The sequence below is a fragment of the Nelusetta ayraudi genome, unplaced genomic scaffold, assembly GCF_046127955.1.
Source record: "Nelusetta ayraudi isolate G7.1 ecotype Tasmania unplaced genomic scaffold, CSIRO-AGI_Nayr_v1 ptg000019l, whole genome shotgun sequence".
In the NCBI taxonomy this organism is placed as follows: domain Eukaryota; kingdom Metazoa; phylum Chordata; class Actinopteri; order Tetraodontiformes; family Monacanthidae; genus Nelusetta; species Nelusetta ayraudi.
Genome location: NW_027466069.1, coordinates 37,571 through 62,500, shown reverse-complemented (window position 1 = coordinate 62,500; position 24,930 = coordinate 37,571). Strand labels below are relative to the sequence as shown.

The 24,930-nt window shown below is 52.1% G+C and overlaps 2 protein-coding genes across 7 annotated transcripts in view; both read right to left on the bottom strand.

Annotated features, from left to right (window-relative positions):
• The window catches only part of top1b (DNA topoisomerase Ib), a 13,406-nt gene extending 1,039 nt beyond the window's left edge, over positions 1–12,367 (bottom strand). The window contains exons 1-21 of one of the 2 annotated variants that reach the window (XM_076026090.1): positions 12,049–12,367; positions 11,677–11,701; positions 10,335–10,431; positions 9,696–9,810; positions 8,959–9,014; positions 8,685–8,789; positions 8,510–8,600; positions 8,334–8,419; positions 8,112–8,227; positions 7,903–8,024; positions 7,703–7,825; positions 7,441–7,628; positions 6,671–6,815; positions 6,392–6,535; positions 5,337–5,522; positions 4,973–5,041; positions 4,754–4,868; positions 3,840–3,967; positions 3,439–3,533; positions 3,067–3,216; positions 1–66 (exon numbers count right to left, since the gene is read on the bottom strand). The exon at positions 1–66 is cut by the window's left edge and continues 1,039 nt beyond it. In XM_076026090.1, coding sequence (XP_075882205.1) covers positions 1–66; positions 3,067–3,216; positions 3,439–3,533; positions 3,840–3,967; positions 4,754–4,868; positions 4,973–5,041; positions 5,337–5,522; positions 6,392–6,535; positions 6,671–6,815; positions 7,441–7,628; positions 7,703–7,825; positions 7,903–8,024; positions 8,112–8,227; positions 8,334–8,419; positions 8,510–8,600; positions 8,685–8,789; positions 8,959–9,014; positions 9,696–9,810; positions 10,335–10,431; positions 11,677–11,701; positions 12,049–12,216 — 2,390 coding nt within the window. In that variant the 5' untranslated portion in view covers positions 12,217–12,367. Of the gene's footprint in view, positions 67–3,066; positions 3,217–3,438; positions 3,534–3,839; positions 3,968–4,753; positions 4,869–4,972; positions 5,042–5,336; positions 5,523–6,391; positions 6,536–6,670; positions 6,816–7,440; positions 7,629–7,702; positions 7,826–7,902; positions 8,025–8,111; positions 8,228–8,333; positions 8,420–8,509; positions 8,601–8,684; positions 8,790–8,958; positions 9,015–9,695; positions 9,811–10,334; positions 10,680–11,676; positions 11,702–12,048 lie in introns of those variants that run through there. The other variant, XR_012926651.1, reaches the window with a different exon arrangement.
• A 124-nt stretch (positions 12,368–12,491) lies between these two features.
• On the bottom strand, positions 12,492–24,785 carry ncoa6 (nuclear receptor coactivator 6). Of its 5 annotated transcripts, none has more exons than XM_076026082.1 (17): positions 24,637–24,785; positions 23,578–23,912; positions 23,227–23,382; positions 22,956–23,078; positions 22,686–22,808; positions 21,703–22,593; positions 21,324–21,455; positions 19,615–21,022; positions 19,416–19,534; positions 18,862–19,322; positions 18,532–18,768; positions 14,342–17,360; positions 14,009–14,065; positions 13,884–13,914; positions 13,357–13,398; positions 12,947–13,104; positions 12,492–12,857 (listed from the first exon to the last, which is right to left on the bottom strand). In XM_076026082.1, the coding sequence occupies exons 2-17, from the start codon at positions 23,870–23,872 to the stop codon at positions 12,811–12,813; spliced, it is 7,299 nt and encodes a 2,432-aa protein (XP_075882197.1). In that variant the 5' UTR covers positions 23,873–23,912; positions 24,637–24,785; the 3' UTR covers positions 12,492–12,810. The 5 variants fall into 5 exon arrangements, with proteins under 5 accessions (XP_075882197.1, XP_075882199.1, XP_075882198.1 ...); XM_076026084.1 differs by having other exon boundaries at positions 12,953–13,104; XM_076026083.1 differs by having other exon boundaries at positions 19,416–19,531.
• Between the last annotated feature and the right edge of the window lie 145 nt (positions 24,786–24,930).

Genomic DNA, 24,930 nt, shown 5'->3' with positions numbered 1-24,930 from the left:
CAGGCAAACTTCTCTCTCTGGGTTTTGTTGTAGATCTTCTCGATGGACACCTCCCATTTCTTGCACCTGAAGAAAGGGAAGAAAAAAAAAAGAGATGAACCAGGACGCACAAAGCTCTCTGTAAGACAGTTATACTGGAGGCAGCGCCACTCCAGCATTAGTCTTATGATATTATAGTACAGGCATGGGCAAACTATGGCCCGGGGGCCATATGCGGCCTGTTAAGCTTTTTAATCCGGTCCGGCAGCCCAACTTGAAGAAATGATTTCAACGGTCATCAGCTGCACAGCTGCACTTCCTCCTTGTTTGCAGTGTTTTCAGAGTCATTTCAATAAAGAGCTCAACACCCTGGTGGTTCTGGGTGGTTCTAAGAGCTAAACACCCTGGTGGTTCTGGAAGGTTCTAGGTGGTTCTAAGAGCTAAACGCCCTGGTGGTTCTGGAAGGTTCTGGGTGGTTCTAAGAGCTAAACACCCTGGTGGTTCTGGATGGTTCCAGGTGGTTCTAAGAGCTAAACATCCTGGTGGTTCTGGAAGGTTCTAGGTGGTTCTAAGGGCTAAACACCCTGGTGGGGCTTCAAAGACTCTGATTTGGTTGCAACTTTGCTTCATTTTCCATTGACATTACAGCAACATGCTTTCTCCATGATATCCATATCATGGACTTCTGGCAGCGTCTTGGTCTGAAATGTTTGCGAGCAGTGAAGTGACATAACTGAGCAGCAGCAGCAGCAGCGAGGCAGAGAGAGTGCGAGGACAATTCCAGGAAGCTGGAAGTGGCTTCACTTCAATGGAACGTGCTGCTAGTTGTTGTTGATGATAGGCTTCGTGTTTTTGTTGTTCTGCCACACCAGAGTTCTGCTGCTGCTGCTGCTGAGAGAACGCCACTGTCATGACTCATCAGGGGGGGCAGAGTCACTGCCAGCGCTCTCAGGGACGCATCTGTTTCTACAAGTGTGTCCAATAATGATAATAATATTAATAATACTTTTCAGTGTAATTTGCCGCCTCGCTGCCGGACCTTTGTCACATTGATGAATTTTTTATTGTTCCCAAATGGATGTGACATCCTCTCAATATGAGGTCAGTGTGATGCAGCTGCACAGCAGCACACTGACCTTCAGGACAGGCAGCAACAAGATGCACTTCAAATAAATCAAGACAAAGACCCTCTTGGTGGAATATTGGAGAGAAGTTTCCTGCACACAAATCAAAGCAGTGACACCAAGCGAAGGACTGCGAGGCCACAAGCAGGTTCCACTTTGGAATCTGGCAAATTTGTCTGACTCTTTATAATAAAATCAAAGTCATTTTATTATAATACATTCTATGCATCTTATTTTAGAGTGTTGAAACCAACAGTATTTCTCAGAATCGGTGGTTTGAACCATGTTCAATCTGAAGAAACTACTTCAGGGTCAAAGAAACTTTCGTTCAAATCTCTCTCAAGTGTTTCTGCCTAATTTCACAATGTGACGCCAACATGTAACACAAAATATGAAATCCTCGAATAATTGAGCGAACGAGTCAACAAAGTCACAAAGTCAGCTTGTGGCAGAACTGGAGATACACAAAGCAGGCAGCCAGCACAGGGCTCCACTCATCATTCAACTCCCTTGGAGGGGAAACAAGAAAGAAGAGCTGGAGTGAGATGAGGTGAGATGGAGTGGGATGGAGTGAGATGGAGTGAGCTGGGGTGAGCTAGAGTGAGATGAGGAGAGCTGGAGTGAGATGGAGTGCGATGGAGTGAGATGAGGAGAGCTGGAGTGCGATGGAGTGAGATGGAGTGAGATGAGGAGAACTGGAGTGAGGTGGAGTGAGCTGGAGTGAGATGAGGTGAGCTGGAGTGAGATGAGGAGAGCTGGAGTGAGATGAGGAGAACTGGAGTGAGCTGGAGTGCGATGGAGTGAGATGAGGAGAACTGGAGTGAGATGAGAAGAGCTGGAGGGAGCTGGAGTGAGATGAAGTGAGATGAGGTGAGCTGGAGTGAGCTGGAGTGCATGCAGGGAAAAACAGTGTGCGCTCCCTGCCAGACGACCTCTTGTCAGCCCAGTCTGCTTTTAATGGGAAGTGACTGTGATGTTGGTCCCAGTTCCACACACACACTCAGACAACATAAGTACAGGGTGGGCCCAGTTCCCAGGCTCCGCCCTGCTAGCAGGGACCCCCGTCCTCCAGACCGGCCGTTCTCAGCTGCTGGAGTCTCACAACCATCAGCATTTGTTTCCTCACCAGGAAGTCGTGACACAAACTCATTCCACTCAAATCCACTCCACTGAAATCACTTTAGTCCACCGTCCATCACGTCCACTCAATCAATCATTGAAATGATTCAACTGAAGTGTGGGTCCTGCAGAACAAATGTCCAACATTTTCTCTGTAGATATATTTATAATAAGGTCACTTTCAAAATGAAAAGGGGAGCTGTCCACGAAGCTGCTTTACACCTTATACTCAGGGAAACTGGAGGAGGAGGAGGGAAGGAGGGGGAGGAGGGGGAGGAGGGGGAGGAGGGGGGCTACCGAAAACAGCAGTGGGCTGAAGGTTAGCGAGGGCCGACCGCGGCGGCGTGACCCTCCGTGAAGCCACAGACAAGCCCCGCCCCCTTGCCGAGTGACTCCCCTCATAGACGAGGAGGAGGAGGAAGAGGAGGTGCTGCCGCTCAGAGACTCTGCAGAAACAAAGGCCATTGTTCGTGCCGCTCACACGCTTTTCTTCCTCTCATTTTCCTGCTGCTGCTTTTCCTACAGTGGACCAGCAGCAGCGTTTCCTGCCTTTCTGTCACTGAGGGGGGTGGGGTCAGATAACGACCTCGTGACCCCCCCCGCCCCGGAGAGGGCCGGCATACATGTATATACACATATATATATATATATATACATATATATATATATATACATATAAATATATATACACTGTACATTTGTATTTAATTCACTGCTAGTGCAACATGTGCAATGACAATAAAGTTGAATCTCATCCAATGTAATGCAATGATGATGCAATGATGATGCATCAGCTGATGGTCCTCCCTCCCTCAGTGACTCTCTGCTGGCTTTGATGACCCACCAGGCGACGGAGATGCGAGGGTCCAGGTAGTTGAGCTTGGAGGTTCCCAGAGCGATCTGCTTGTTTTCCTCCCGGTCGGTGGCCTGGACCTGCAGCTTCATCAGCTGCTCCTCTATCCTCTGCACCGCCTTACGCTTCACCTCCAGTGCCCTACACACACACACACACACACACACACACACACACACACACAAAAACACCTTCAGGTTAAAGAATTAACATTTTAATTTTAATTTTAATAAATGGTGGTGTCCTCTCAGAATAGTGGCCCAGAAAACATAAGCTGACAATATTATATCAGGGTTTGACCAATACAGTAATTGTGGTAAGAGGGGACTTTTCTGCTTTGCCCGGTGTTTTCAGCAGAGTTACCTTTTGCTCTTGTCGTCGTGAGAGGCCTTGTGCTCGGCCTTGGCCGCCCTCAGCTGCTTCCTGGCTGCCGACAGCTGGTTCTGCTTCTCGTCGATCTGCACGGAGACATTGAGGGGAACACACGGCTGAGGTGAGAGAAGAGAAGAGCGTCTGCAGCAGCAGCAGCAGCAGCAGCAAGTGTGACAGGTCAAAAGGTCAGAGAATCACAATCAGACGCAGCACTTCCCCACAGTGGGGGAGTTTGCATGGTTGAAGCAGCACACACAGTGCAAAGAGTGAATCACAAAGAAATAACAAAATAAAAAATGTATATAAATGATTGGAATATCTAAATAAGTGTTTATGAATCAGTGTTCCATTGCACCTGTGTTGAAATGTCTGAGAAGCAAACGTGGATTTACCTTGGCCTGGAGGTTCTGCATGGATTTCTCAAAGGTTTTTGGTGGCGCCCTCTGGTGGTTGCAGAGGAGGGCCACCGCCCGGTTGGCCCGGTTGTAGGACAGGATTTTAGCTGGGATGCTGTCGTCCGCTGGAGAAAGACAATCAAACTGTGACTGATGAGTCTTCAAGGAGGTGGAGTGGAAGCATCGGCAATCAAAGGTCTGAAGACCACCTTCACTCTGAGCCAAGACTGCTTCCAGTGAGCAGCGCTGTGTCCTCTCAAAGAAATCACTGGAATTCATTTTCTTTAGAAGGAAAACCTGGTCCTGGACCTGAACCTGGACCAGGACCTGGTCCTGGACCTGGACCTGGTCCTGGACCTGGACCTGGACCAGGACCTGGTCCTGGACCTGGACCTGGACCTGGTCTGGTTTTGAATTTACACAAAATGGCCAAGTTTTTATTTTTCCCCCAAACTAAGTATAAAACACTGCTGTGGAGGAACTAGACTCTGTCCAGATGGATTTATCCACCCAAGGAAATGAGGAGGAGCAAACAAAGTCCTGGATATGCTTCTCTCTGTAGGCCTACAGTGTTTTGGGTATCATCAGTTGTGGACACTGCCTCCACCTGAGTGTGTGAGGACATCCAGTGGAGTCAAACATCAGCAGAATCACTGAACAAGTCCTATGAGTGATTGAGAGGAAACATGCAAAAACATGATATAAAGTCATGATGGGGTTGAGACAGACTGACAGAAGGTGACTTGTGGGATGGATGGATGGATGGATGGATGGATGGATGGACGGACAGATGGTTGGATGGATGGATGGATGGATGGTTGGATGGATGGATGGATGGACGGACAGATGGTTGGATGGATGGATGGATGGATGGATGGTTGGATGGATGGTGTGGAGGTGCGTCTCCTCACAGCAGGTGAGCTCCTTGAGCTGCTGCTGCAGCGTGATGGAGGCGTTGTAGGTGCGGAAGACCTTGGCTGTCAGTCCGTCCATGAGCTCCTGCAGGTGCTTGTTCAGGATGGACGTCTAGACGGAGGAGACAAAGCCAGCAGCCAGAGAGAGACAACCACCAGGGGGAGCTAGTGAGTACAGCAGCAAGGAAGGCAAACAGTGACTCGTGTGTTTCTTACATTCAGGCGGTCAAACAGGTCGTCTTCTGGCTGCTTGTTCTCCAGGAACAGCTGAAGGTTTTTAAAGACCTGAGCAGAAAGTAGACTTCAGTTAGTCAGTTAGTGTGGCACCACGTCGCGCAGCATGATGACATTCCAACCAGATGGGGGCGCTAATCTGACATTGGAAAGCCACATAAAAGCAGGAGATTGAGTGCGAGATAGAAGGTGACTGTAGTTTGCTGAGACACAGAGAAGAAGCTGCAGCCCAGTCAGGTTCTTCAAGTTCCTGTGTTGTCATGAGTGTGTTGGCAGGAAGCAGAGCGCCCTGTGGAGGCGGAGCACCAACATCATCCAGGGCCAGTGTGCCTGAAGTGCTGCTCACCCTCTTCTCCACCGGGATCTTGTTGTAGTAGCGGATGGAGTCCTTCCCCAGGAAGTCAAACTCCACCACAAACTCCTGCTCCGCCAGCTTGGGGTAGAGTTGGATGTGCTCCACCCGCAGGGAGCAGCAGCCCACCGTGTCGGCCGTCTCGCCCTCCTCCTTCTCGTTGCCCGCTCTGAGCGCCAGCTGCATCACAGGGACAAGACGCTGAAGACAACTGGATTCTTCTCTTTCATTCACTCCATCATTGATCATACGTGTTGCTGGCCTGGCGGAGAGGAGCAAAGTTCCTCCTTTATGTCTTTAGATTAGCTAGCATGTAGGAGAGGCATTCCTGCCAGTCTGGTGATGTCATAAGGGGCACTGAGGCTGCGTTCAGGTAAGTGATCACACCCCCAGCCAGGTGTTTGATTGCCTTCAAACCGTTTGGAACGGCCAACAACCAAATCAAGAACTCTGGCAGGAAGCTGCAAACAGCGGGCTAAGTGTGCTGTTTTCTGGAGAGTTGCAGTTTGTGAATGATTATAGTCTTCTCCACCAGAGTCCAGAGGGGGAAAACAGAAACATAATGACCATAATGAGTAGCATACTGGACCAATAATAACACTGAAGAAAGACAAACTGGTGTAACTGTGAAGTAGCAGGTCACAAACATTATATTTCCTTTTTTACAAGCGTCGTCTAAACTACAGAGGAGGGACAAGCCTTTTACTGGCTGTCCTTTACATTGGGCTGACCAGTGGCTGACCAAGGATATGCAATGTTATTATTGTAAATGCTAATGGTAAAGCAGTTCCACAGAAATAACTGCTGAACTTCCAGGATCTACTGGTCAGGCCAGTCGATGGCGTTTTTGGTGTTTTTTTTATGAGACACACATCATAAAAATTGTGTATTTTAATTTAAGAAACTGTCTTGTGAAAGATCTTCTCTTTCTTCCTGTTCTGTTCTTTGGCAGTTGGACTTGCTGCAAACGGCTCTTTCTTGTCTTGAGAGGTTGGTCTCTGCTGTGTTAGGGCACCGTGGTGGCGCCGGTGGTCCGGGTCTCTCCTCACCTTATCGATGAAGTAGAGCGCCACGGCTCTCTGCCGGATCCTCATCTCCTTGGACTTCCAGTCCTCTCGGTACTGCGTCCGGATGCGATCCACGCACTTCTTCAGCCGCCGTGCCGTCTCGTACTTCTGCCAGTCCTTCTCCCCCTGAGCAGCAGAGACACCAAGCAGCTCAACCAAAGGCACAAAGTGGACCAGTGGGCCGTCAAACTGAGAGGGCATCCAATAATAATAATAATAATAACAATAATAATAATAATAATAATAATAATAATGATGGACCTTAATTCTGGAGCTGGGATTCAGCATGATGTACTTGATGGAACCCTGGATGTTCTCTGTCCACGATGCCAACCAGGTCACCTTGTTGTCATGACGCACCTCCTTCCACCTGCTGCCTGACGGAGGTCTGGGCTGCTTGGAGTCCCTGAGACCCCATAAAGAATCACCAGCCCAGCATGAAGACAGAGAGGCTGAGGGTCAATGCCGGGGTCATGACCTTGTTGGCACACATGCAGCAGCGGCAGGAAGAGCAACTTTGGCCCACTGCAGCACTGGCAGCGTGTTAGCATTAGCATTAGCCACACTGCATCAAGCACGGACCACCATGTGACCACTGAGAGAGAGAGGCAGGACACATTGGCTTCTCACTGTTACTGTCAATGTCACACACACACACACACACACACACACACACACACACACACACACACACACACACACAGCTCCAGGGGCTGACGGTGACAGAGATTGAAGGAAGTTATTCCCACTCTCTATAAATAAGTTGTACAACGAGCAGATGGTGGGGGAGGGGTGTGTGTGTGTGTGTGTGTGTGTGTGTGTGTGTGTGTGTGAGTGTGAGTTTTTTCTAGTTGGGCACCAAGAGGCAAATTGGAGGCAGACAGTAAATGTGACACACATAATAAGACATGAAGACTCTCTGGTATCAGAGCCATGTCACTGATGTCCACTGTGGGTGGATGGAGCCACCTAGTGGTAGAAATGTGACAGCGCGCCCACCCATACAGACACTGAGGGAGTGAAGCACCCACTTGCTGCAGTTGATGATGACGTCTTCAGGTCTGATTCGTCTCTTCAACATGCCCATCTTGGGGTGGTCCCCGCGGCCCCTGAAGAGCCCCGGGGGCTCGATGCGGAAGTTCCCGATCCTCTCCTTGTGATTGTCCATGATGCAGAAGCCGTACTCCTGCAGGATCCTCTCGTTCTCCTCTTTGATTTTCTGCAGGGAGAAGTTCTCAATGGAAAAATGTCCCAGCATCCCAGCAGCACTGCAGAAGCTGCACGCAGGCCTACCTGCTTCTCCTCTTTGGACATCTGCTTCCTGGCTTCTGATTGGGCTTTAAAGAAGTCGCTCATCTCGCCAAAGTTGCACTTGTTGAGGTCGGTGATCTTTGACTTTTCTTCTGATGTCATCTCCTGAGATGAAAGACGAGGAGGCACGTGAAGCAGGCGAGGTGGGGGTCCCGCTGCTCCACAAGGTGACCTTCACTCACCTTCCTCCAGTCCTTGAAGAAGTTTTTCCGAAAGATGTCCTTTGTTGTGTACTCGTGATCCAACATCTTGGCAAAGAACGTGGCCACCTCCTCCGCAGGAGCCTTGACTTTCATCGGCTTCCCTAGAAAACGCATTATTTAAAAAGCCACTCAGTCTAATAGAAACTTTCCAGGAGGTTTTTTTGGTTTGTTTTATGGGAAGGACCTACCGTCGTAGTAAAACTTGATTTTGTCGGGCAGGGGTTCGTACTGAGGAGCAAACACGGGACCCTTGTGCTGCAGGAAGCGCCACTTGGAGCCATCGGTTGACCTCTCCTCCTCCCACCTGATCTCCACAAACCACAACAACATGTTGAGGAGATGAATCCTCTCCTGTCAGCTGACTGTCCCGGCGCCTGCAGGCTCCTGAGGAGAAGAACTTCTCGTCTCACCATTTCCACTTCTCCTCCTCTTCTTTCTTGGGTTTCTTCCCCTCAGATCCCTTTTTGTCTCTGGCCTTCTTTTTGGGTTTGACGTCCTGAGATGAAGGGAGCAGATCAGGATCTCGAGTGCAACATGCAATCCAGATTTTGGGACCAAAAGAGAGTTTTTGTCTGACGCGACGGACCTCGTCTTCGTCTTCCTCTTCGTAATCATGTTTCCTTTTCTTGGCCTTCTTGTCGTGCTCTGTCTTGGCCTTTTTGGGCTTGTATAGAAATCTGTGTGGAAGTGTATTGGACAGGTTAACCGCAGGCTGGATTTGCACCAGACTTTGGTTCCAGTTCAGTGTGTCTGATACCAACTCTTTATTGTCACACTGCCATTTGGAGGCCTTGTTGTGTTGTGGAGACGAGCAGAAGCCGTCGTCCTCGTCGGGCTCCGTCTTGACGCCAGCGGGGCTGAAACCTCTGGCCGACACAGAACAGATGTTTGCAGCAGGATGATTAAAAAGAGGGCAAACACTTGAAATGAACATTATTATAAAAATAAAGATAGCGTTTATGACTTTATGACTATGTTCCTTATTGGACTGGTGAGCAGGTGGCGGTGAGTGAAGACATGGCAACCCAGGCTTACCTGACAAATCCATTTTCTTTCTCCTTCTTGGTCTTGTCTGCATGGGATGATTTTATCTGAAACACAGCCAGAGAGCAAGTCTGACTGCTTTTCACTATGACAATCTGTAGCAATGACTCATCCACCCTGATAGCAGCACTGTTTTCTCATCAAGGGTTGTGAATTCATTGTATTATTATTATTATTATTATTATTATTATTATTATTATTATTATTATTATTATTATTATTATTCTGTCATCTATTAGTAAATAAAAAGGAACACTTTCCACCGGCCGGCCACTTTATTCAACTGCAAATGGGAATGAGCAGGAGATCGGCCCATTCCATGGCAGCAAGTCAATGCAGTGCATGCAGACTTGAAGATGTGGTGAACTGACACATCCCTTTATGACCATCTTCGGATGGAGCCCTCCAGTAGGATGACCTGGAAGCTCAAATCACAGCTAGACCACCTTCTAGAAGGTGACAGTGAGCACAGACAACCTGCAGCAGATCTCAGTGCCAAGGAGATGCAGTGGATCAGGAGATCAACGCTGTTGTTGTGCAGCCGACAGACCAGCAGCAGTTGCATGAAGGTGCCAAAATATCATAGCAATAAACAAGAAGCGACCATAATAATATGGACCAAAGAGGTGGTTCTGAAGGCAAAAGTGGGTCCAACCAGGTACTTGACATCAGATCAAGGTCGTGAGTTTACACAGGTGTCTCGGAGGCCTACAGCTTCGTGCACAGACCTTCTCATCTCTCCTCTTGTCTCTGTGTTTGTCTCGCTGCTTCTCCGAGGAGCCGTCGCTCTGCCTTAGCTTCTCTTTGTCTCGGTGTTTCCTCTCAGAGAGCTCCTTGTGTTCACTGGAAGCCACAAACAACGAAGCTCAGTCTGGGTCCAGATGAAAGGACACTCAACAAATGTAAAAAAAAGAGATCAAAGAACAGAAAGAGTTTTCCCTGGTCGACACGATGTTGTCACTTAAAGCAGCGGCGAGAAACCATCAGCTGTGACACTCCCACTTCCTGCCGCCTGCAACTCTTTGAAACATATCAGAAGAAAACAATGCCATGTGCTCCACAAGGTGCTCACATCACTGATGATCTGCAGATGTCATTCATAGAAATTGCTTTGTTTGAGATGCACGGCTCCTGATTTAAGACGACAGCGTGCGTTTGCTTTTGCTTTACATCAGACGTACAGTGTATTTATTATAATTCCTTTTATGTTCCTGCAAAACAAATATGCCTTTCTAATGTCCCACAATGACACATCTGCACAGCACAGACACACTCAGACATCTCAGCTTTGGAATTCATATGGTGTCATTTGATTGGCTGCTGCAGTATTTCAGCAAGAAGCCAACAGGAAGTAGGAGGTCTCCTACCTGTTGTTGTGCTTGACTTTATCCCGCTCCTTGTCTCTTCTGTGGTCTCTGTGTCTGTGTTCCTTGTCTTTGTGCTTGTCTTTATGTTTGTGAGGGTCTAGAACACAGATGCCACATGAACATGTTGAGGAACACATCCAAAAAAATAAAAGACAGAACAACAGAAAAGATGCGCGCTTGCCTCGAAAATACTGTGAAAGTCTATGTGATGATGATGATGATGATGATACACTGACAGACGATGTTTCCTGAGCAAACACTGGTCTGTTCTGTTTGTTCAGGCAACTGTGGCAAGGCGCAGAGGGCCCGGGTGGGCTTCGAACCCCAGACTCCCAGGTAATAACCCTGCGCTTAACCATTCGACCAGAGGGATCTCCCCTTGGCCAATAGCCAGGGATCAACTTGAGGCATAGTGACAGGACCGCCACGGTCACACAACAAAGGACTGTTTTCCCATCGTGTAACTGCTGCTACTCCTTTGATAACCAAGCAGCCATAATTACTGTGGTGCATCGATATTAAAGTGTTTCCTGTTGGGAGACCTGACTCTGCTTGATCGTCTGTTGTCGTAGCTCCTTCATAACTGATGCCATGCGCTTTATTAAACACTAACACGCACCCCTGGGTCCCTTAAAAAAACAAATCAATCCACTCGCACCTCAGTGATGGGAGGTGTTGTGCAGAAAACAACAGGCACGTTCAACCTTGCAGAATGCAAACATGGATCGCTCAAATGCATATTTAACAATATCAGTTAGGGGGGTTGGTGGGGGTGGGTGGGGCATGCAAATGTAAGTTTTAAACTTGTGCAGGAGGATTCCTGCAGCCTATGACTGAGAGCTGCCTGCGAGCTCAGAGATGGAGGCAGTAGTGCAGTGCAGTGCATGTTGCTGCTGCTGCTGGTAGTGAGATACGGGCCGTGAGGGGCGATAAGCGGCGCCCAGCTCCCGCCAGCCGGGCTCTCCAGCCGGGCTCTCCGCCCTGGCTCGATGGGCTCCCTGGCTGCTGCGCACAGAGAAAAAGAAAATGGCGCAGAGACTAAGTCCTCAGCCCCGTTTCCAGCACTTTCGCCTCCAAAATGCACCGCCGGCGCGCGCGCACCCTGCAGAAGCGGCGCGTGCAAAACGAGCGCGACGTCGGGCCGCGTCCGAATATGCTCGCGGCTCGGCCGGGCGGCGGCGGCAAGGGTGCGTTCAGGACCCCCTTTTGGAACAATAGCCGGCAGAGAGGTGAGGAGAAGGGACTCAGTCTCTGGGACGCCATTTCTGTCCGGTGCGGAGTGCGCGCAGCGGCAGCTCGGTGGGAACCTCCCCGCTGAGAGGGCAGCATCGCGGCCACCTACCGCTGCCCTTCCCGTCCCAGGTGTCCTGCAGACGGCGAGAGAAAAAACATCTTCAGGAGTTCAATTTGGGAAATGCCGGCTGCCAGGTTATTCAACTTTCCATTGTCACAGACGCGCGCACGCACGCGTACATAACCCGTACACATAAACACATGTATATTCTTTTGTCACATTGAAGCGTAAACCTCGGCTGATATGCAGAAAAAAGACAAAGTTGTTTTGTTTGTTTTTTTTGTTGTTTTTTTTAGCTCGGCGACGCCAACTTGTTCTACAAGCTGACCGTTATTCACAGCGGCGAGACTGCTCAGGTTCAGGCTCAGGTTGAGCAGCAGTTCTCAGCCAATGGTGGTGGCTCATTAAACGCAGGGCTACCTGGGGGTCTCCGGGTCCGTGGCCTCCGCTCATGGTCCGCCAGGTGCAGCTGTCACGGCGGACTGAAGGCAGCAGCAGCAGCTCGGGATGCTCGGCTGTCAACTCACAGGGAAACCCTCCACTGACACTCGCACTGGAATGGAGTCCGAGCTTCGACGCACTGCGCATGCTCACCACCGAACCCCGACGCGGAGAGACAATCCTGCGCGCTCCATAGCTGAAGCTGGAGGCTGGAGCTGCTGATGTCAGTCAGGCGGTCATGGCGAGCAGAAGGCAGCGACCTGTGTCAGTCACGCGCGTGGCCACACTCAACACAAGTCCATCCGTGAGCAAATACACACGTACATTTCTCCCGGTCTCCAGGCGCATGAGCAGGGAGTTGGGTGGTTATTTGGTAGTTAGCAATATGCTGTCGAGAGAAATAAATAAATAACCGTCCAGACTTCCGGGAACAAAAGCAGTAGAAAATTTAATTCCGTTTTACAACATCATACAATCATGGCAAGCTCCGTTATCAGTTCTCACAAGATTAATCCAGCATTTAATATATATAAAAGCACATTCACACTAATACATACTGTACGCTGACATTCTACCTATACTCACATAATAGCATGGACAAAAACAACAGTCATTCTTCTTTAAAAAACAAAAACAAAAACAATCTGTACAAGATTTCATTCTCCAGTAAAAAGTCACCGTCTGGGACACGTGGACCGATTCACAGCAAGAAACAAGGACATTTACAGTACACTTCACAGGCTATTTAGACTTCCTTCGCTTGGCCTGGGTGGGGCTCGCTCCAGTTTCTGATGGGGAAAAGAAAACAAAGTTCATCACCAGTTCATCGCAGATGTGCGGCGGTGCTATTATTGACTGGACTGCTGGCGGCGTGGACGCTCGCCTTTGAAAGCAGCGGCAGCGGCGGCGGCGGCGGCGGCTCCGGGTCGGGCCGATCTCTTCCTCATGCCACTATCTGCTACCGGCTCCTCCTCCACCTCCTTGTCCGCTCGGGAGCTCCGCCTGCTCGGCCCCTTGGGCTTCTCCACGGCAGCTCTGCGAGGAACGGACAGAAGAGAGAGGAGGAGGAGGAGGAGGAGGAGGAGGAGACAGCAGACGGGTTGTCAGCGTGGACAAAGATGTGCGACTCAACTCTGCTCCGCTCGGAGGAAGATGAGAGACGACTCAGGACGGTGCTGTTTTTCCTCCCCTACCACAGATACTGTCCATCTTCATCCCAACACCATTCACTACGGCGACATGATCGCTGCTCGAGTCTCTGCAGCGTTACCATGTTAAAATACATACCTTGGGACTAAGTTGATGGGCGTCTTTCTTTTCTTTGCCCATCTATGATAGAGTGGAAAAACAGCAATAAACTATAAACTGTGCTGAACAAATACGTCTTTCACTTCCCCTCCATAATATGACCACGCCCCCAGAAAGATACGTCCATCAAAGTCAGCAAGTGGCTGATTTGCAAGGCTGATTCTGATTCAAAAGGAACTCATGCAGTTTCATTATTGTTATTATTATTATGATTATTATACCAGCATGCTAATTATACATACCAAGAGCTAAGGCCACATGGCTCATTTTCACCCTGCACCCCACTGGCCAACCAAATCAACTCCCTGACTTCCAGCAGAGTTCGAAATGTCTAAGCCTGTGGCCTTGGAGAGCGAGCCTCAAAACTAGGCCAGCGTTTCAGAGATCAATAGCAGGCAGCAGCAAACTACGCCCAACACCCAACGCAACAAAGGCATGACGGCCAATCAGCAACCAGAGATTTGAAGGCCCCGTGGAGAACAGAAGCCCTTTGAGAGAAGTCTTACCCCTGCTCAGAGCCGCCAGCAACTTCTTCACCTGTACGCAGGGAAAAATAGATGTAAGATATTATTTTCATCTTCCACTTGCACCTTTTATCACAAATATGCATTTGGCAAAGGTCCACGCTTACCCGGCTTTTCACTGGCAACAGGTTCTTGTGATTGCACAACTTCTGGCTGAACAGGGACTAGAACAATATGGAGTAGAATAAATATTATTATATTAATATTATTTGTGTATAACCAAGGTGAGGATGTAGAGTGGCTCCGGGGGGGTGTCGAGCATCATCAAACCACCAGCACACTGGCAAGGCATATTTCAAGATACATTAGGTGTCTAATGGTCAAACAAAGTGAGACGGTTCATAGACGTCCGTACCTCTGCTTGACCTAAGAGAAGCTAACGGTCAGGTGAGTGTATCAACATGTCAGCTGGCAATGTGCATGAAGAACGGTGTAGTTACCAGGAGTGGTCTGAGTCACTTCAGCATGGGCAGCGGCAGCAGGAGGCACAGCAGGAGGATCCGTCAGTGGGGCGTCAGACTGGCCTGCTGGAGCTCCACTGGCGCTGGGAGGGGGCGAGGACGTGGTGGGACCAACATCAGGTCCAGGTCCAGGGACAATACGAACAACCGACGGTACAGTATTCTGAGGAGGAGGAGGAGCCGAGACACTGGCGGTGCTTCCCACCAGAGTGGCACTGGGGGTCTGACAAGGTCCAGGCTTCAGTGCGCTGGAGATTGGAGGTGGTGGTGGTGGCGTGGGCCCTGGAGCTGGCGAGGTTGAAATGTGAGCAGGAGGAGCCGCTTGGCCGGGCACTGGGACCGCAGCGGGGACGGCAGGTGAGCTGGTGTTGCTGGGAGCTGTGGTGGTAGCGTGAGCCTGAGCTTCCATCTGAACAGCAGCAGCGGTGGTGGCAGCAGGATGAAAGACCTGCGGCTGCGGTGTCCCCGTCAGAGAACTCTGCTGCGCTTCAGCAGCGCTGCTCACGCCTCCCACAGACGGCAGAGGTTTAGTTTTCATCTGGACCGCAGGAGGCGGAGACATGGGGCTCTTGCTAAGGGGACTGGAGCAGGGAGGCGTGGAGGCTGCGGGGGGCTGGTAGGGTGAAGATGCAGGAGGAGGAACTGGATGGGCTGAAGGCTGCTGGACTTGGGTGCCCGTCTTCACGAGAGGAGCAGCGCCGGTCTCGCTTTGACTCTCGCTTTTAGCCCCACCCACCTGGTTGAGGGTCCCAGCCGGTGCTGGCAGGGTAGCGATCTGGATGGGACCGCCGCCTGCACTGCGGACCAGCTGAGTGCTCGCCATGGTACCAGCGGAGGCCTGGGTGGTGCACGGAGCGGTGGAGATTTGAATGTTTGTCGACGACACCTGAATGGGCCCCATCATGGTGACCGAGTGAGGAACCATGCTGGTGTTGGGAGACGCAGACACGCCAGGAACCTGGAAGATGTTGTTAATAAATACAGGGGTGGTGGTGATGAACTGAGGGGGTCGGGGGACGGGCGCCTGGGGCCTGAGGTTCTTACTGGGCACAGCCACCACACTGGACATGGCGGGCGACGCTGGTGCCTGCGAGGTGGCGCCAGGCGTTATGGGATTGGACGTCACAAAGACGGTGATCTGGTTGGGGCCGATGGTGCTGGAGGCAGGGATCTGAATGACCGAGTGAGCACCTTGCACAGGTTTGGGACCAGGGCCTGCTTTGACGGCGGAACTGGCTGGGTTCAAGGTGGAGACGGAGCTGGTACTGGTGATGGACGCCGGGTTTGGGCTCGGGGAGGAGTTAGTGTTGGCAGCAGAGGTAGGGCAGAGGGCGGGCGCTGGGTTTCCAGTTGGGGTTCCATTGGGTGTGGACACCAAGTTCTGGTAAGGACCAGGGGCTGTACTGCTGGAGTTCACATTAATGCTGGGGGTTGAAACAGAGACTGAGGCAGGCTGCATGTGTGGGCCGCTGCAGGTGGAGATGTTAACAGCAGCTTTGGAAATGGTGTCGGACTCGTTGGCGGTGGCAGCAGGCGTGGCGACAGCAGCAGACGACTCTGGTTTGTGGGCAGCAGAGTGAAGACTTGGAGCCGGAGCAGCGTCCTTCCCCAGGCCTTCTCTGGCCACGCCGCCCTGCAGCGAGCGAACAGGCACATTCTGGACACTGGAGGTATCCAGTAACTGATTGAGGGACGTCAGGGCAGTTCTGTGCGTGGGCGAGACCTCCGAGTCGGTCGCAGGCGGCCGCTCCAAGGCGCCGCCCTGAAGCTCCGGGTCTGCTTTGGCCTGCTGAGCCATGGGGAACCGGGGGCCGGGCATCCTGTGAACCGGCAGCTCTCTGAGGGGCTGCGCTGAGGGATGAGGCTGGGGGACCATGGCCTGAGCGTCCCTGGCGCCCTCTACAGGGTGGTTGTTCTGTAAAAGGTGGAAGGAGCTCTGAGACTGCGTAGCTTCTACGCCTCCACCAACTTGTGGGGGTCCAGAACCTGGACTAGGGGGTACTGGGGGTACTGAGGTAGGGCTCAGCATCATGGTGGGCCCCTGGGGGGGTCCGGACCCTGGACTAGGGGGTACTGAGCTAGGGCTCAGCATCATGGTGGGCCCCTGGGGGTGGACCAGCTGCTGAGGAGCTACTACTTTGGTCCCCTTCTGTCTGCCGGGACTCGGGGTGGTAGCCTTGCGGCTGGAGGCTGGACTGGACCTGCGACTGTTGCTGGGACTGGCCCTCTTGCTCTGGCCCCCCGGCCCCCCTGCCTGCTGCTTGTCCTGCTTGGCTCCAGCGCCTGCGGCTCCGCCTCCTGTGGGAAAAGGCTGCTGACTGCCGCTAGTGTTATTTCCTCCAAGGTTATTGTTGCTGCCACTGCCTGGCAGTGTGAGGTTCGGGGGGGCTTGACCGATGGCTTTCAGGGTTGTTGGGTTGAGACCCTGCTGGTCAAAGCCCCTGGAGGGGTTGACCTGCCTGGGGAGCAGGGGGATGTTGATTTTGGGGGGGAAGAGTCCTGCGATGGACGCGTTCAGCCTCTCGGGCGACAGGTTGATTTCCGAGGGCTCGGTGCTGGGGGGGCGGTTGGTCGGGGTGAGGGGGTGGTGGTAGGGCCTGGGACTGGCTCTGTTGGGGGTTTTGGGTCTGGAGCTCTGAGAGGTAGTGGGGACGTTGGGGAAATGGAGGCCGGGCATGGGGCCTCCCTGCTGAGGCTGGGTGGCCATCTGCTGCTGCTGCTGCTGCTGCTGCTGCTGCTGCTGAGGACTCGCCCCAGGGTGCTGCTGCTGCTGCTGCTGCTGCTGCATGGGTGCCGGGCCGGGACCCTGTTTCACCATGTGGGTGCTGGGACCTGGGCCGGCCATCATCTGTTGAGCGCCATTGCCAGGAGGCAGAGCCAGTTCTGGACCACCGGGCCGGTCCTGCTTCAGATGGCCGCCTGCAGACGGCTCCTCAGACACGGAGCCTTGAGGGCCCTGGACCACCTCTGGGTGGGACATCCTTCTGGCACCTGCAAGCTGGAGAGGAAAGCAAACACACTGGGGTTTATGGGAAAGAAGGTCTCAGTGACTTCATGGTGTGAAGGCCATTGGTCCTCTCTTTAGTCTAGAAGATGAACATGGGAATAAGAAGAAGCATCACAATGCCTTTACTTGTCCCATATTGGGGGAATTTGCATGTATGTATTTGTATGACAGCTAGTTAGAGTTAAGCATTAAACATGTTGTACTGCTTTTCAGGAGGAACCCCCACTGTTCCTCCTGAATCTAAGGTTGGACTATCGGCCGTATCCTCCTCTCCAGCACCCTGGAGTTGACTTTACCGGGGAGGCTGAGGAGTGCGATCCCCCTATAATCAGAGCACACCCTCCGGCCCCCCTTCTTAAAAACCACCTCCCCGGTCTGCCAGTCCAGAGGCACCGTCCCCGACCACCAAGCGCTGTTCCAGAGACGTGTCAGCCACGACAGTCCCAGCACACCCAGAGAGCTGAGGTACTCAGGGCGGATCTCATCCATCCCCGCCACCTTAGCACCGAGGAGCTTCCTGACCACCTCGGTGACTTCAGCTTGGGTAATGGACGAGTCCTCCCCTGAGTCCCCTGCCTCTGCTCCCTCAGGGGAAGACATGACGGCGGGATTAAGGAGATCCTCCTAGTATTCCGCCCACCGCCTAACAAGTTGCCCAGTCCAAGTCAACAGCTCCCCACCTGCACTATAAACAGTCTTGGTGGAGCACTGCCTCCCCCTCCTCAGGCGCCGGACAGTTTGCCAGAACTTCTTCAAGGCAAACTGGTCCTCCTCCGTGGCCCCCCAAGAACTCCTCCCAGAACTCCTCCCAGGCCCGATCTTAAGCCTCCACTGCCGCCCGAGCTGCAGCATGCTTGGCCTGTCGGTACCCATCAGCTGCTTCAGTGGTCCCACGAGCCAATGTGGCTCGATAGGACTCCTGCTTCAGCTTGACAACATCCCTCAACAAGCACGGCAAGTTGATTCTATCACATTAAACAATACCGTCGCAGCCTCGGCGAGGATTAAGAAAACCTAAATTTCAAACGTCAATGACAAACTTCAATTCATTTCATTTAATTCATCTGTAATCTTAAATGTGGGAACCATTCCATTCCATTGATGTCCAAACTTCAACATGTGTGTGCAAGCCCTTGACCACCAGGAGAGCCCAGGTCCTGACCTGTGGGTTGACCATGAGGGGGACTCCTCTGGCTTTGTCTGGCGACGGTGGCACTGCTCCGTGTCCTTGCAGGTTGATCATGACAGGCATGTTTCCTTGCTGGGACACAGGAATCCTCTGCACCTCGGGCGGGTTGCCCATCCCCCGGGGAGGAAGCTGCCCACCTGGAGGGATGGCCATGCGGTTCTTTGCCTGCTCCTGTTGCATCTTCAGCATCATCATCATTTGTTGTTGTTGCTGCAATAAAGGAATAATAATGTTAGGAATGAAAACAACGACCCTGTAATATCACAACCCTGATATGTCTCCATATGACACAGAACGCAGTACCTGCTGCTGTAGGTGCGGCTGTTGACTCTGCTGCTGCTGCTGCTGCTGCTGCTGCTGCTGCTGCAGCTGATGGTGGTGCATCTGTGGCTGCCCCTGACCTGCAGTCTGAGGTCCAGGCATCCCCGGCTGTCCCTGAGCATTCTGAAGACCCTGCATCTGCATCTGTTGCAACTGCTGCTGCTGCTGCTGCTGCTGCTGCATCTGCTGCTGCTGTTGGAGCTGCTGCTGCTGCTGCATCTGCTGTTGCTGCAACTGTTGCATTTGTTGCTGCTGCAGTTGCTGTTGTTGTAGCTGTTGCTGCTGCTGCTGCTGCTGCTGCTGCTGCATGTGCTGCAGTTGCTGCTGCTGCTGTTGTTGTTGATGTTGTTGTTGCTGCTGCTGTTGATGTTGCTGCTGCTGCTGCATGAACTGCATGGGCACCTGCTGCAACACTCTGTGGTCTCCTGGTTGGCCAGGAAAGCCTTGAAGAAGTAGGAACAAAAAAGTAAACACCAGTTCAGCTGTAAAAAAACATTATTTTTTAATTACAACAAAATTGCCTAAATGCAATTTACCCGTTGGTCTGTTGGCAAACTCTGCTAATTTGGGGCCAGGGTTGTCCAAGGCCAGACTGGCTTCTCCACCAATGTTGGGCAGCTCAGAATCCTCCATGCCAGCTGCGGGATCAATACTGCTACAAAGAGATGCAACAATGAGATGCAGTGACAGAGCAGCGAGCACACAGTGCTACAAATGAACCACACCAATCATTACCTGAGTCCTTCTTGCTGTTGTCCTTCTCCTTCTTTGGGTTTCTTCTTTCGAGGAGGTTTCTTCTTCTTGGGTTTGGCTTGGTTACCTGCTCCCGCTCCTTGTTTCCCTCCAGGGCCAAACTGGCTGGCTGAGATGTCGCTCTGCAGCAGGTTGACCAGCAGCGGGCTGGTCAGGGTGACGTCCTTGCTGACGGGAAAGCCTCCTTGCTGTCCGCAGGGTCCGCCCATCGGCATCTGACCCGGGAACTGGGGGTTGAAATTCATGCCGTGACCAGAAAAGTGACCATTTCCCAGCTGCATATGCTGAGGTCCTCCCATCATGCCTTGCTGCTGCTGCTGCGCCTGCATGTCTGGGACCATCTGTTGGACACCTAGCTCCCCTGCCCCACTGTTAGGGTCTCCCAGGGGGTGCGGATGTTGTTGTGGTGCTTGTTGTGGTTGCTGTTGCTGCATCATCACTTGCTGCTGTTGTTGTTTCTGCTGCTGCTGTAACTGCTGCTGCTGCTGCTGCTGCTGTAACTGCTGCTGCTGCAACTGCTGCTGCATGAGATGGTGGCCAGCGGGCAGTCTCATTTGTTGTCCATGCATACCCATGGCTTGATTAGGGTTAACAGCAATAGGAACCTGCTGGGACTGTTGCTGGTTCATTTGCTGGTGTTGTTGTTGTGGCTGTTGCTGCTGCTGCTGCTGCTGCTGCTGCTGCTGCTGCTGCGCTGCTTGAAGCTGCTGCAGTTGATGTTGCTGCAGCTGCTGCTGCTGCTGCTGAAGTTGAGCCAACTGTTGCTGTTGTTGGGGCGTCATCTGCTGCTGCGAGCCCACTTGGCCCTGAAACGGAGCCATGTTAGCTGGGACGTTCTGGGCGGGGCCGAGCATCATCTGGTTGGGCATCACTCCAGCTGGAATCTTTCCTCCAAACGCCTGCTTGTTGCCCTGCATCTGGTTGCCAACCATTTGTTCCATCATGGAGTTTTGTTGCTGCTGCTGTTGCTGTTGTTGATGTTGTTGTTGCTGCTGCTGCTGCTGCTGCTGCAGGAGCATGGCCTGGTGCCCTTGGCCCCCAACCATCTGACCCTGCCCATGCATCACCCCCTGGCCTTGCTGAGGCATCATTTGCTTGGGTGGGGTCATCCCTCCTCTCTGACCTTGACTGAGTGGCCGTGAGAGGACAGTCTGACCTCCCCCCTGGCCTTGAACCTTCTGGCTGGGGGAGGACGACACGGGCTGGGCCTGATGCTGGAGGCCCATCATCTGGGTCTGAAGGCCAGCCTGCTGCTGCTGCTGCCCCATACTGGGCCCAGCAGTGGTGCCAGGGACCGACCCTGCCATGCTACTCTGCACACCCATCATGTTGGGCTGGCCATGCGGTGGACCCTGCATTGTGTTTGGTGCTGAGGCTACTGCCTGAATCCCTGTTTAAATTAGGAGGCAAAAACAAACATATTAACAGCTGCAAATAAGAAATTACTTTTCTATTAGGCAGCTGTGTGTCAATAGAGGTTGTGTCTGTGCTTGGCTTGTAAAGATGGTCAATGAAGGGAAAATAAATGAGGATTTTTTTTCATGACTTTGACTCAGATGGGTAATGATCACAGATTAATAGATTAGAGTGCAAATCAAATACAAGGATCAACATGACTGTGAACCAAAGTGATCACACATTCAATCACGGTTGAACTGTGCCATCATTCTGCAGTGCTTGAGACACCTTACCTGTGTGAGCCATTCCTTGAGCGCCCTGCAGCTGCTGAGTGGCTCCTGCACCAGGTGTTCCAGGTGTGCCTGCACTCACCTGACCTTGAACAAAGTTTGGGTTTGGAAAGCCCATTGGACGCTTTGCCATGCCTAAAAAAAACATCAATCACATATCTCACGAGGTGCTGTAATAAAACACTGATTTACATGTCATTATGTAGATAACTGTAAATAATCCAACTGCTCATAAGATGTAAATATCTTGTTTTCAATGTCGTATTTCATTTTAGTTTTGTTTGTTTGTTTAACAATTTCCCCAAGGTGGGATAAATGAAGGTGTTCTATTCTATTCATCTTCACAGTGTGTGCATGTAAAGCATGTCTGAGCAGCAGTCACCTGGATGAACTTGTGGCCCAGGCTGAGCGTGCTGAGGCATCCCCATGAAGCCCTGCTGCATGCCGGCCTGCTGGCCCAGCGCTGCTCGTCCTGGGGAGCCCACGCCTTGGGGGAAGCCCTGAGGAGTGGTGGGTCTCTGGGCCATCATGGGAGGAGTCCCCGGCGACCCCTGCTGGAAGGGCGAGGAGGAGGAACCAGGTGACTTTGCAGAGAGGTTGCCCTGTGGTCCGGCAGCCTGTGGGAGGGGCGGAGGGGGTCTGGGTGGTCCCGCCAAGCCGCCAGGGCCAGCTTGAGGGCCTTTAGGCTGGGGGGCAGCAAACTGACCCACTCCTGGCTGCTGCTGCTGCTGCTGCTGCTGCACCATCTGACCCTGAGCCATGGCGTTGAACACCTGGCCAGCCTGCTGGCTGCCAAACGGGTAGGGGGGTGGAGGATGACTGGGGGTCTGCACCGTGGCCAGGGAAGGAGGCCGCTGGATCATCTGGCCCTGGGGTGGGGGCTTCCTCCACGCAGGGCCTCCTTGAGCAGCCTGGGCCTGCAGAACTCCGGGGGGCATCTGGTTCCAGCCGGGCGCCATGGGCATCTGGCCTGCGGGGTTGAACGGAGGTCTGGGTCCAAGCTGCGAGAGCTGCGCCTGCTGCTGCTGCTGCGCCTGCTGCTGCTGGTGGTGCTGCTGCTGGAGCTGCTGCAGCGCGGCAGGGTTGAGGGGCCTCCCGGCCTGCAGAGCCTGCTGCATGTGGTGGGCAGCCTGGGGGGGCATCTGGGCCGAGCCGTGAGGCCCAGCCTGCTGATGATGCTGATGCTGAAGCTGATGCTGAAGCTGCTGCTGCTGCTGCTGCTGCTGCTGCTGCTGCTGCACGGCCAGACCCTGCATCATGGGATCCATCACGTCTGCAGAGGAAGACGCAGCATTAATATCTCTGTAGGCCGAGTCAGCAGAGCACATTCCTGCTTCAGTGTTGGTGCAATCAGGAAGGTCTAACCCGTCTGTGAAACAGGTCTCTGCATGCGAGGATGCATCTGTCCGCTGCCGCTGGGCACCATGGCAGGACCTGGCATCCCCGGCCCCGGGGGAACCATGGCGGCGTTCGCCATCCTCACTGCTCCTTCAGCATGAAGACCACATTCAATTATTATCTGCACAGTATAGCAGCCAACAGGTTGTGCAAGTAAATGATTGAAACTAAGAAAATAAAGACAAGAAGAATCAAAAATTGCTTTGAGTTTGAAAAAAAGGTTTTGTGAGCAAATACCTGGACCCGGTTGACCTGGAAAGTTCACATCCATTCTCATCTGCCCATGCGCTCCGATTGGTCCATTCACTCTGACCTCTTGTGCCCTGTTTGGTCCCACCGCCACGTTTATGGCGCCTTCCCCTAAACAGAAATAGAAAGGAGAACACAATCACTTTTCAGAACGGAGGTCTGGTGTACATCCTTTGTGCCGCAGCAACAAAAATAAAGAAACCGTGTCTCTTGTATCCTGTTGACTGCGACAGAGGCTTTGAAGAGCAGTTTCCTCTACCTTCTATCTGCACGGAGAGAATCCCCAGGTCTCTGAGCTGCTGCTGGTTGTTCTGGGCCAACAGGCGAAGGCGCTCAGCTGCATCTCGAGGAATGTTGAAGGTGACTCGCACGCTGTTCCACGGCTCCACGTGCTGCGGCCGGAGCCTCTCAGGCCCTACATAAAGGAAAATTGATTCAAATGATAAACAAATGGGATATTTAGATTGCAGGCTACAAAAGAGCTGCAGCATTTCCAAGATTTTAGTCAAATGTAAACAGAGGTGATAAGATGACTGAATGCAAAATGCATCAAAATTGCAGAACCAAAACAAATACACACATCCGACACTCTGATTAAAAGTGAACTAACCCATGTCCAGAACGTTAGGTATGCCACTGAGAACCGCTTCAAGTTTCTTAGCAAAGTCCTCATCCTCCATGTTCCCTTTGAAGGCCACAAAAACGGTGAACTCTTCTCCCTCGCCTCCAGGTTCTTCTGCATCGTCCTGCGACAACACTCGCTCCTCATCCGTGACTGGGCTTTCAGCGCCGCTCTCAGCATCCTCGCCTGCCTCGTCCCCGACCCCAGAGTCCATGTCGGAGTCGCTGTCCGCTTCCAAGAATTGTGTCCTCTGGGAGTGTGGTGGGGTGTGTTGCTGTGCCATTCTCCTCTTGACCTAGGAGCGGCCTTCAGACCGGCTCATGCTGAGAGAGGGAAGGAGGGGGACAGGTGACAGGACGCATGTCAATCATAACAACAGGTTCTCGGGTTCATGTTGGACGTTCGATTTAAGCAGATTTGAAAGACAACAAATTCGTGCGTTTCCGCGTTCAGACACACAATATGGAAAAGACGGCTTGGCCACAGCAGTTTCAGGTAGGGACCCCCGTTGACGGCCCTGACATCATGTGAACGGGCGGTTCCTGGGTAGTTTGTATGCGGTGGCGAAACACTGGAAGGTGCAGAGAGTTGACCGACATATGGACCCTATTTCCGACAGTCTAGTGGCGGTCTATTATTCTGTTCCATGGCCGGGTACCGGCTTGGTCATTCTGCTCGGGCCGGCTGGAGCTCGGGCCTCTCACAGAGCATTAAGCCATAGCAACGGTGTCGAAATTAGCCTGAGCGAACACTTAACTACTGCAGCCGCTCTTGCATTTCCGGAAGCCGTGCAGTCAAAATGTCAACATATATATGTATATATATATTTGCAGTAAAACGTCCTGTGGCCAAGGAGAATCAAACTAGTGCCGAGGCGGTTCCGGATGGCTCCTGCGAAAGCTGCTGCTAGCCAGCGAGCTAACTGAGTAGCGCTGCAGTCAATGCATCAGGAGGAAAAACTGGCAGTATATTCACTCTCCACTGTGTTTGCATGAGTCTGCTATTGACCATTAACAGCCGAGAGTGTGTAAAGAGAACAAAACCTACCGCATATATTCATCTGAGCAGGCGTTCAGTCACTCGACATCTGCTAGCTACATTAGCTAACAATCGGCCAAGCTACAGCGGAGCGTAACAGCCACACTGGTAAAGATACTTCCGGAAGAGCTCTACAAAATAAAACTCCGAAGAAGGAAGAGGTTCAATTTCAACATAAAATATTAAGTGTTTTTTAAAAAACACAGGAGATATTGTTTTTGAAACCAAAAATCAAGCAAAATTACGCTTATTTATGTCATAAAAATCCCCATATATTCTAATTTAGAGTTTTACTACCTCGTT